Raw genomic sequence first — 12,011 nt, 5'->3', positions numbered from 1 at the left:
ACCAGTGGAAAGACTCCCAATTAAATGAATGGGCTTTGGATCAGGCCCAGAATGCATCTCTTTATTAGAAGTTACAGTTGAGTCATATACTTGTGTTAATCCTTCATAGCTCATTTTAATGAGTAAGGAATTGTACAATTACATGTAGCAAAAATGACAAAGGTGTAAAGGGGAAAGAGATGAAAGAAAACTCCCCACCCACACGTGGCTTCCTTATGTGGCACACATTTAGAATAAGTTCTTTATCTAGTGAAGTTACTACACTACAGAGATCACAATGCAAGTGTTGGAACACGCTACCAGATGGCAAAGTCAGGCAAAATTTCAAATAAGGTGTCTCCGTAACCTGTCTTTTCCATTCTAAAAGACCTTTTCACAAGGAGACAAATGTCAGGCTTGACTCACTCTTTGTGAAACACAGCACAGAGAAGGAGCGCTCTATTTTGAGAATCACCACCTACCATAAGGGACTTGAAAGATGTGAATGCTTTCAAAACGTCTTCATGATCCGGATGTGCCTCCTAGCGAAGGAAGAAATCTTTGTTAGTTATGAAGAGCAACAGCGTTTGGAAATGGAGATTTCCCTCATTCCTGCCATGGTTTAAAAGCCATGGAAATTCTGTATGGCCATATGAAGCTGCGTTGCTACAGTGCAGCACAGGGAGGATGCATCATGGCCCAGGGGAACTACGCATCCCAATGCGGTGAAGGACCCCCCTTCACTCTTCTGCTGCCTTTGTCAGCCTGATGTGATTTAAAGCAACTAAGTGATGCACTGATGCAAAACTCTTCAACAAAAGAAAAGGGATCAAGGATAGATATCATTTCAGCTCAACCAAACATTGCTTTTTAAGAAATCTACAGCCCAGTGCCAGATTGTATAGGGCAAAGTTCTGCTCTCTTGTCCACAAAGCAGATCTTGACTCTCGTATGAAATCCACCGCTCACCTCCCATCTATGGAATTCCCATTAACATCACTGGGAGTCTGCACTTGCACAGAGAACAGAAGGCTAGAGGGGCAGAGATCAGGGCAGGACACTGCCCTTAGTTTCTGCCTCCATCACTGTATGCATGTGGCCATTCTGATATTGAATAGGCACACACAACGCCCATCAACTTCAACTGGAGTATTTCACACAGATCTGTGGGCAGAATTTGGCCTATACATTATACACTCTTTACAACCATAATCCAGAGCCCAGTCGCTGGACATAATAGCTGAGCCAGTCATGGGAAGATGGGCCAAGGACAGTGCTTAACGTGCAACGAAAGAGGTGCTGGGACTCAATAGGTCCCGGGGGCTCAAGCAAAATTGTTTTACTTTCATAACTGATGCAGCAAGCCCAGAGGCTCAGCCCTGGCAAGCCCCAGCACAAATTAAGCTCACAAGATACAGCCACTCCCACTTCTATCACATTTATACACTCATACAAAGTGCAGCACATATAAATCCACACACCATGTTCACAATCTAGAAACCAACAAAAATAGGTGACCTGTGTCTGACCAACCCTCCAGCTCTTCTCTCATCTTGGTTAGGGTGTTGGCCACAACAGCTGTGGGCATGCAGTCAGAGGAGCATGGGCTGTAGTCAGTGAGAGAGTTAGGGGAGTTTCTCTTTTCTCTGTTCCTTCTCTAGCCTGGGCCCTACACTAGAAACATTAGCCGTTGCTGATGTGCGCAACTGGAATGGTGCTGGAAGGAGTGTAACTGCAAAGTGCAGACCAGACCAAGCCCTGGCAGCACAGAGGGGCTGCCGCTAAGACAGGCTTCCTGCCTGCCCCGGCCCCACGCTGCTCCCAGAAGTGGCCAGCGTGGCCCACACAGCCCCGGAGGGTCGGGGGGCAGAGGTCTCCCTCCACGTGCTGCTCCTGCCTGCAAGCACCGTCCCCACAGCACCCATTGGCTGGGAGTGGGAAGCTGTGGCCAATGGGAGCTGCAGGGGCGGTGCTTGGAGAGAGGCAGCGTGCGGAGCCACGTGCCCCCTGCCTCCAGGCGTGCATTGGCCCTTCTGGGAGTGGCATGGCTGGGGAGACAGGGAGCCTGCATTAGCAGCAACCACACTGCGCCGCAGACCGGAAGCCACCAGAGGTAAGTGCTGCGCGATGGGAAGCCTCACCCCAACCCCCAGCCCTGAGCCCCCTCCCGAAGCCAGCACCCCATACCTCCTCCTGCACCCTGAACCCCCTCCTGCACCCCAAACCCCAGCCCCGACTCCCCACCCAGAGCCAGCACTCTGTACTCCCTCCTGCGCTCCAACACTCTGCCCCGGCCCAGAGCCCCCTCCTGCACCCAAACTCCCTCCCAGAGCCCGTACCCCCTCCTACACCCCAACACTCTGCCCCAGCCCGGAGCCCACTCTTGCACCCAAATTCTCTCCCAGAGCTTTCACCCCTCACCCCCTCCTGCACCCCAAACCCCTGACCCAGCCCAGAGCCCCCTCCCACACTGCGAACCCCTTAGCCCCAGCCCAGAGCCCGCACCCCCCCCCGAACCCCAACCCCTTGCCCCAGCCGGGGAAAGTGAGTGAGGGTGGGGGAGAGTGAGTGATAGAGAAGCAGGGGGATGGAGTGAGTGAGGTGGGGCTTTGCAGAAGGGGCAGGATAGATCCTGGGTTGCCCTTAAATTCAAAAAGTGATCTTGGGCATAAAAAGGTGGAGACCACTGGGTTACACAGACTTAGCAGGCCTGGGCAGAAACAGGATCAGTAACCAGACGGATTATCTGTACTAGGGCTTTCAATGTTATTATCACAGCAACTCACCTGAACCTAGGTTATCAAGGTAGGACATTTTTAGGACATTTCTCTGGTGCGAACAAGCCTCTAGTTGCCCATCCAGAGTTAAGATGTATTTTGGATAAAAAGTCTCGATAAAACGTGTCCTCTGGGACTGAATCCTATCCCAGTGCCGTAACCAGGTGACCTGATCTCCCCTCTCTCACACCTCTGCTGCTGCCAGCATTTGATAGATTTTGCTAGGGCCAAATTTCCAAATAAGCCAGTGACATGGGGGCTTGTGGGGAACTATAGCAGCTTTCCAAAAATATAAATGTCTTATTTAGTGAGCCTCAAAACTGAGCCTGCTTTGGGCATTTCTCAGAGCCCTGCCCTGGTGCCAGTGAGCAGTGAGGGCAGGGCGCAACTGGGTCACAGCCACTATGCTGTAGCCTATAGAGACTCAGTGCATCTGCTCCCCCTCCTCAAAGCTACAAGCTCTCAGCCCCCCATCACCCACCACCTTTCCTGTGGAGCATCGTGACCCTGAGCCCTGCCCTCTGCAGCAGCAGGAGGGAGATATGGGAGAGCAGGGGGCTCTTGGACACCGTGGCAATGAGGGCTATGAAAGTACTGGGTGCATAGGCTAACGAGATAGGAGGTGAAGAGGGGAGGGCAGCAGATAGGCCAGCAGTCTCATTTTGAGCAGGACAGACTTTGCCTCTGTCCTGGGTCCCCATGTTGTGTCCTTGAGTGGCTGAACCAAAATAGATGTTTTGTCTGCCACCTTGTGCGTTCAGCACCACACGTGGCCCACCCTGACTGCCGCAGAGCGCCACAGCTGCTCGCCAGTTCACCCCATGCTGCAGGCAAACTGGACAGCGGCAACTCCACAAGCAGCCATGTTGGAGCTGCCTTGGGCAAACCCTCCGGAAGAGGGGCCTAACACTGGAGCCTCACCAGACCCTCCTCCAGAAATCCCCACCCCCAAAGGGTGAGCAGCCTCTCCTATCCACCCTCTAGGGGCCTGCCCCCCATCTGGTGTCACCAGGTCTGCTTGTGCCTCAGCAGTTTTCCCGGGGTAGCTCCTCCTTGCCTGCACTAGCCCCGTTTCCACTCTTCCTCTGCCCCATCCTAGTTGTATCCCCTCCTTCCTCATTGCCCTCTCCCCACTGTATGCGCCTGCTGCCTGCAGCATTCTTGCTTGCCACTGGGAGAGTCTGTTCATGCATAAACCTGGTGCATGAACAGAGCAGCTGCCTCACTGGTATGAGCGCACTTGTGCCGAGAGAAGCCCGGAGCAACAGCAAAGCAGCCTTTGGTTGCTACACTGGGAGCAGTGGCCTCTCATGGCCGCAGGCAAGAATTGCAAACAAAACAGCGATTTTGGTTCAGCCACTCAAGGACACAACATGGGGACCCAGGACAGAGGCCAAAATCTGTCCTGCTCAAAATGAGACTGCTGGCCAATCTGCTGCCCTCCCCTCTTCACCTCCTATCTCATTAGCCTATGCACCTGGTACTTTCATAGCCCTCACTGCCACAGCGTCCAAGAGCCCCCTGCTCTCCCATACCTCCCTCCTGCTGCTGCTGCAGTGTCCAGAGGGCAGGGCTCAGGGTCACGATGCTCCACAGGAAAGGTGGTGGGTGATGGGGGGCTGAGAGTTTGTAGCTTTGAGGAGGGGGAGCTGATGCACTAAGTCTCTATATAGGCTACAGCACAGTGGCTGCAACCCGGTTGCGCCCTGCCCTCACTGCTCAGCTGACCCATGTTAGAGTAGAGCACTTTGAACCTGATTAAGCATCATGATTAGACTCAGCTATAAGGCCTGAGAGTAAGAATGGCCCAGCGGTTAGGATGCTAGTCTCCAACTTGGAAGACCCAAGTTTAGTTCCTTGTTCGGCCACAAATTTCCTGTGTGACTTTGGGCCAGCCTCTAATTCCTCTGTGCCAGAAGAACAGGGATAATGGCACTGTCCTACCTCGCAGAAGCGTGTGAGGAGAAATATATTGAAGCATGTGGAGTGCTCAGTTACTACAGTAGTGGGCCCCCCCTCAATATCTAGAGAGAAGGACCCCTGGTACAAGCAATTCTCAATGCAGTTTTTTTGGCAGCACAAAACCCCCCGCATGATCTGCCTGGCAGATGCTATGTTTCATTTACCTCCATGTGCCGCTCCAGTTCTTGGAGAAGGGTGACGTACTTATCCAGTCTCATGAAGGGTTTGCTGAGGCTTGTTGTTAAGATCAAAATCCCTGGGTTGGACGCGCCCTGGTTCTCCATAAACTTCTCCAGTTCATCACTATAAACAGAGATAAGGAAAGTTCACCAGCCTCTAAGGGCCATGTTTTATTAACGCCTTCACTGTCCAAATAATGGTGGCCCAGTTCTGAGCTACACTCCATTGCAAAAGAAATCCAGCTTCTTCCACATTTGCCAGCTGATGCAAACACAGTGGGCCAGAGAGGGCCAGGCTGGGGTTTTGGCAGATCAAGGCCACTGGTCCCCAAGGAGAGCTCAGGGGGGTAGGGGAGGACATGGAAAACCCTGGTGCTCAGCAGGCATGTGCATTCTGTGCAACCACCATGGGTAGGTGCAGCCACCTCCCCACACTAGTGCACTGGCCAGCTCACCAGGGGTAGGAAACCAAGTTCTCCTAGGGTGACTTGAACCCCAGGAACACTAGGAAGGAGCAGTACCTGTGCTCCCTCCCACTGCAACTGACCCTTGCATGGCGTCCCCAGTGAGAGATGGCTCCTAGCACCCTTCCTCCACCCCCACATACCTGTGTCAGGACCCAGACACAACACAGGCCCAATGTATGGAGAACACATTTGTAATGACAATTGCTCATGTTAGATGGCAAGTAGGGACCATTGTTACTGGCTGCTGTAGCGTAGGCATGCCAAGTACTGTCAGGGCTCTGCCTATCACCACTAGGCCTCTCTCCTGTGGTGTGAGGTATGGGTACCCTGGATCCACTTGCTGCTGGGTGCTTGAACAACCCCCTGGGAATAGTAAGCAGGGTTTCCTTTCTAGAGAACACACTTGATAGAGATCACTAAGGTACCAGTGACCACTGCTGGAAGACTGTGTCCACAATTCAAGAACAATGTTGCTAAATTGGAGAGGGTTCAGAGAAGAGTCAAAGAATTATTAAAGGATTAGAAAGCACACCTTACAGTGACAGACTCAAAGAGCTCTGTCTATTTAGCTGAACAAAGAGAGGTTGAGGAGTGACTTAATTACAGTCTATAAGTACCTCCGTGGGAAACAAATACTTAAAAATGGCCTCTTCAATCAAGCAGCGAAAGGGCTAACGCAATCTAGTGGACACAATCCAAGGTCTAACACAATCCAATGCCTGGAAGCTGAAGCTAGAATTCAGACTGAAAATAAAGTGTAAATTTTACCCAGTGAGGGTAATTAACCATTGGAAGTTGTTCGAAGGGTCGTAGTGGATTCTCCATCACTGGCCATTTTAAAAGCATGATTAGATGATTTTCTAAAAGCTCTGCTCTAGGAATTGTTTTGGGGAAGTTCTGTGATCTGTGTTTTACAGAAGATCAGACTGGATGATCACAATGGTCTGTTTTGGCCTTGGAACCTACTAAACATGCAAAACATGCTCAGCTTTGGCTCATAACACTTTGGAGAGCACATTTTGTGTGCATCAGCATATTCACCAAAACAGATCAGTTAAATGCGCATTTTAAACATTCTCTGGCTAATGAACTGAATGAAGGAGTCACTGACTATAGTCAGGACTGTAATTAGGGTAAATTACAATCAGATGTGTTACAAGAGAAACATTGTAAAGGCCTCCATTTTAAAAATACAAGAACTCAGACCCTGGGATGAGGTCACTGCTTTCACAGATGTGTGCAGGAGAGCTAAGCAAGCACTGGAGGGAACGGAGCAATAGCCTGTCAGCTCAGAGGACTCTCTTAGCTCTGAGTTTACAGCTAAGGCACATGCAGATGTCTGTCCAGGAGTCACACCGTGAATGAGAATGTTGCCATGATTAGTGCAATAACGTACAGAACTGCATGGCCTCTTTGTGGTTTGCTTGAGCAAACCTCTGTTTCAAGCCTCTTCATGCCGTATTTGGGGCCTGATCCTGAGAAGTGTGGAGCACCCACAAGTAAGTGAATGCAAGTTGAAGGTGTTTGAACCTCACATGATCAGACCCCTGATGTCAGCATGTCAGAGTTATGTGGGATGCTTGTGCGTTCTTGCAGGGAAGCAGGTGAGCACAGGTTGATCTGCACGGTGGCAGGTTCCTCTGCACACACACACAGGGTCTTTGGAAAGACTCCGTGCAATCATGTTGCCTTGGGATCCTGTTGTCAAGATCCCAGGCAAAGGCCCTGGCTGGACTTGCCATTATTAAAAAACGGATGGTTTGCTTTTTCGACACGAGCCATTCCTGACCTGTGTTGGGTTAGCACGTTAACAGCGGAAGGGTGGTTAGCACAATACGTGAGGTACAGGGATCGGAACTGTGGCATCAGGTTCATAAAACAGCCTCCCACTCTCTGCTGGTTCTCAGGAAGCCTGCAAATATAAGCAGCAACATCTTCAGAGCATGTCCTTGAAACAAAAGTTAATGAGCCAGATCCTCAGACATGACAAAGCATCAGTGAAATGGACACACTGTATTTCAAAACCAGCTGCCAGTGCTAGCTGTGGTAGAAATTCAGCTATGTAGAGCAGTGGTTCCCAACCAGGGGTACACGTACCCCTAGGAGTGTGCAGAGGTCTTCCAGGGGGTATCTCAACTCATCTAGATATTTCCCCTAGTTTTACAACAGGCTACATAAAAAGCACTAGCAAAGTCAGTACAAACTAAAATTTCATACAGACAATGACTTGTTTACACTGCTCTATATACTATACACTGAAATGTAAGTACAATATTTATAATCCAATTGGTTTATTTTATAATTATATGATAAAAATGAGAAAGTCGGCAATTTTTCAGTAACAGTGTGCTGTGACACTTTTGTATTTTTATGTCTGATTTTGTAAACAAGTAGTTTTTTAAGTGAGGTGAAACTTGGGGGTACGCAAGACAAATCAGACTCCTGAAAGAGGTACAGTCATCTGGAAAGGTTGAGAGCCACTGGTGTAGAGTGTTTAGCTCACCCTAAGAACACACTTCGAGCCTTTCAGTGACAGCTCTAACTCAGAATTCTAGCTGGGGCGGTTTAACTTTAGGTGGTCAAACCCTCCATAGATGAGGACACACTTGGAAGTGCCTCTCAGGTCTCTGCTGTGGCTGCTTAATAAAGTGGGAGTGTTCTCTCTGACATCTCTGGCCTGTTGCTTCGGGGTAAAGGAGCCTCTGTCCTGCATGGTTCCTTCCCTCAGAAGCTCTGTGCAGTGCTTGAATAGGAGATGAGAGAGAGAAAGGAAGCCCAGAGTCTGAAATTATTCTGCTATTTTGCCCAGCTTCCCCACACCGCTATCCTGTTAGTCAGCTTTCTTTTTCTCTTTTCAGTAAGAGGGATGAGACAGAACTATCCATTTCTCCCAGTTCTAGTCCAAGCTCTGCCCTGGTCATATTGACAGCTGGGGATGGTACATTCACTTGCGATGAAAGGAAAAGATTTACATTGATGCTGTTCAAAAAGGCTTATGAGAGTTAGACACTCAGTTCCCTCTGACTTCCAATGGGACTGGGCATCGGTCTCCTAAAGGCAAATGCCAGTCTTAACTTTCTGTTTCTAAGCAGGGCAGTTCAGAAGACACCGCAGAGGTACACGTACCCACTATTTTTATTGCTTCTCTTACCCTCTAACACTGATGACAGCCTTCTCTAGCTCCTCCTGTTTTCTTCTATATTAAAACAAATGTGCAGACAATAGCTAGGAGCAAAGTTAATAAATAGGCCTTTGTATTATTTTTAACCACAGGTTAGTAACTCATCACCCTTAATTGCAATGACAGATGCTTACTTTGCACATTCTTCCAAGGCTTGATTCAGTGTTTGCTGAAATGAACATATTTCCTCAACATTTCCCAGTAAAGATGCAATATCCACCACACTTAGCCTGAAAGAATTAAAATACTGAAATAGTACTTGATAGGTACTTCGGAATGGTTCAAAACAAATCTCTTATTTAAAAAAAAGACATCTGAGAACATCTCCAAATAACTTGTTCAAAATATGGGAGATTTAAAGTATTTGTTTCAACAGAAACACGAATTAATGTAATGAAATACAAAACCAAAATTCATGATACACAAATAATACCTTATAGAAGATGTTCGCTCTCAAGGATTAACTGAATTGTATTTTAATCATGTAATCGTCTCACATTGTTTAATTGTCCTCATTGATATAGACAGGATTTCTTCTGGGGGTGGAGAAGGAAGATGTAGACACAGAGGTATGGGCAGAATAGTATTCATAGGCAGGCCAACGCTGACTCATGTTACAAGATCGGAGCTTTAGATTGTAACCTCTTCCAGGGATGGACTTTGTACAGCACCTGGCATTTAGGACCTATTGCATACAAATTACAATGACCATCTCTGTGCTCCCTGCACTTCCTACTAGTCTTCCCATCATCATCTCAGCACCTTCGGTCATTTCAGCCTTACTTCCCTTTGTGCTTTCTACAGTTCTGTGATCAATCAGACTTCTAGATAAGATTGTTACAGCAAGACGAGAAAGTCACATCACCTAGTGTTGTGCCTCTGGATCCCATGATAAGAACTGTGACTAAGAAGGCCAACATGCATCCTGTGGGGAAGAAAGGCTGGGGTCTTGAGACTTTTCCATTGCTGAATTTATCCACACAAATATTTCGAAAGGTTTGAGGAAATCTGGACACCATGTGACTTAAAAAACAGAAACTTTGTTCCCATAGAAAATATGAAGGGCTTGAGATTCTACCCTCAGATCTCTCCAAACTGGAAAAAGTCTCTGTGTTTAACCTCTGCGCTTATAAACCCTTGGAGTTCTATGTTCTCCTCACAGTACGCTGCACCAGAATCCAGAGAAACCGCTACTCCACGTTTACAATTACACAACTTCTAAAGAGGGGGTGGCTGACTCTATGAGATGGAATTATCTAAGCATGCATGTTGTGCCTATTTATGCTACTCCCTAGGACAGATAACTATAAAGCCAATACAGTAAGCATCAGAGACAGGTTACTGAAATGGGAATAACTTATGCACATTGAGCCAATTGATGTGTAGGCAACAGAGAGATATCTACATGCCATTGTTTGGACAAATGAAAGACAAAGGTTTGATAAAATCCTACGTTTGTGACTGGATATAGATGGAATCTGAAATTCACACCAGCTTTTCTCATGATAGTGATGGAAAACATTTTGGACTACATCTTATTTCTGCACCTAGACCCTGACAATGACAATTTATCAAAGGGATAAATACTCGAGAGGGAGAGGAATTATTTAAGCTCAGTACCAATGTGGACACAAGAACAAATGGATATAAACTGGCCACCAGGAAGTTTAGACTTGAAATTAGACGAAGGTTTCTAACCATCAGAGGAGTGAAGTTTTGGAATAGCCTTCCAAGGGAAGTAGTGGAGGCAAAAGATCTATCTGGCTTTAAGATTAAACTCAATAAGTTTATGGAGGAGATGGTATGATGGGATAACATGATTTTGGTAATTAATTGATCTTTAAATATTCATGGTAAATAGGCCTAATGGCCAGTGATGGGATGTTAGATGGGGTGGGATCTGAGTTACCCAGGAAAGAATTTTCTGTAGTATCTGGCTGGTGAATCTTGCCCATATGTTCAGGGTTTAGCTGATCGCCATATTTGGGGTTGGGAAGAAATTTTCCTCCAGGGCAGATTGGAAGAGGCCCTGGAGGTTTTTCGCCTTCCTCTGTAGCATGGGCCACGGGTCACTTGCTGGAGGATTCTCTGCTCCTTGAAGTCTTTAAACCACGATTTGAGGACTTCAATAGCTCAGACATAGGTGAGGTTTTTCGCAGGAGTGGGTGGGTGAGATTCTGTGGCCTGCGTTGTGCAGGAGGTCAGACTAGATGATCATAATGGTCCCTTCTGACCTTAGTATCTATGAATCTATGACCCTCAGTTGTCCATACATCACTTTGGCTATCAGTAACTGCAGGATGATGTGTAGAGAACAAGAAAACACTTCAAGCAGATCAATGTACAGAGGGCAATGCTTACTAGTTAGCAAGTTCAGAACAAACAAGAGCCAGACTAACCATCGTTAAAGCAATTCCTAGATCATCGCCCCATCTAAATAATGTCCCCTGAAGGAATGACTGGGAGGTCCCATTTGAAGATGAGCAGGCAAAATAAGGCACACTGGAGGGGAATACACATGAAAGAACAATTCCATGTATGAGCCTGTAGTGATCATGTCGATCAAAATTGCATATTTAATAACCCATCACACCATCAGATGTCTATGCAAAAATACAGGAAAAGGAAGCGCCAGAAGCTATCACAAGCTTTATTTTTCTGATCACAGAGACATTCTGAGGTTTTGCATGAGTGCCTTTAAAGAGCAGAAATGGTCCCTAAACATTCGAAAGTGAAAAGGCTTTGAAGTGTTCTGTTATTACAGACTGACTTGGGTCTTACTTGTCATAGGATTGGAGGGGTCTCAAGTAAATTCCCAGAAGTGACTGTAGTTCCTTAGCATAGTCACATTCTGTTTCCAGAATACTTTGCAGTACCTAGAGTGAGAGACAGAACAAAGAGCAGATCTCAGCACTAATGACTAGGTGCATTACTACAACATCAGCTTCCAACAACAGAGCAACCTGGAAACATATTTTAAATCCAGCTCTGACTTATTAATGCCTGAAGAACATGCTAATGCAAGACAGAAACTGTAAAAAACAGGCACGAGGTTTCAGATTACAGATTTGATCTCATGAGGTGCAGAGTTTCCCAGGAAAGCAGTAAGAATAAGCCTTAGAAGCTGCTCCTTCTCGACTTCTCTTTTTTGCTATTGGAACATAATACAAATGCACATGCAGATTAGGTATTTGCCCCCACAAAAGGCAATTTGCATGCATAAGTGGCTATTTGGGTATGCCAGTATTGATTGGGCTTGCATGCAGGCACAGTAACTACACACAAATCACATGCAACTGGACTAGTGCTAGATCGAAACAGTTTAACTGCAAGAGTAGACAGGATGAAACCCAGTTTCCCATTGTTTCACTTGATGAAAGAGCAGTGAAGTTGGTTCATGCCTCGCCTGCCTACCTCAGCAGTTAATCTCTTTTCTCACTGGTGCAGCAAGACCCACTGCAGTCAC

The 12,011-nt window shown here is 47.2% G+C and overlaps 1 protein-coding gene across 14 annotated transcripts in view; it reads right to left on the bottom strand.

Moving 5' to 3' along the window:
- ARHGEF6 (Rac/Cdc42 guanine nucleotide exchange factor 6) overlaps positions 1–12,011 on the bottom strand; it is an 83,770-nt gene that overhangs the window by 42,802 nt on the left and 28,957 nt on the right. For all 14 annotated transcript variants that reach the window (XR_012160633.2, XM_078854263.1, XM_073358442.2 and 11 more), the window contains 5 exons: positions 11,327–11,421; positions 8,680–8,775; positions 7,154–7,276; positions 4,883–5,021; positions 462–521 (listed from right to left, as the gene is read on the bottom strand). Coding sequence is in view for 13 of the 14 variants with exons in the window: in XM_078854263.1 (XP_078710389.1) it covers positions 462–521; positions 4,883–5,021; positions 7,154–7,276; positions 8,680–8,775; positions 11,327–11,421 (513 nt within the window). In the remaining variant the exon portion in view is untranslated. The remainder of the gene's footprint in view (positions 1–461; positions 522–4,882; positions 5,022–7,153; positions 7,277–8,679; positions 8,776–11,326; positions 11,422–12,011) is intronic.

Source organism: Lepidochelys kempii, chromosome 9, assembly GCF_965140285.1.
Source record: "Lepidochelys kempii isolate rLepKem1 chromosome 9, rLepKem1.hap1, whole genome shotgun sequence".
Classification (NCBI taxonomy): Eukaryota; Metazoa; Chordata; order Testudines; family Cheloniidae; genus Lepidochelys; species Lepidochelys kempii.
This window is presented reverse-complemented; position numbering and strand designations above follow the sequence as displayed.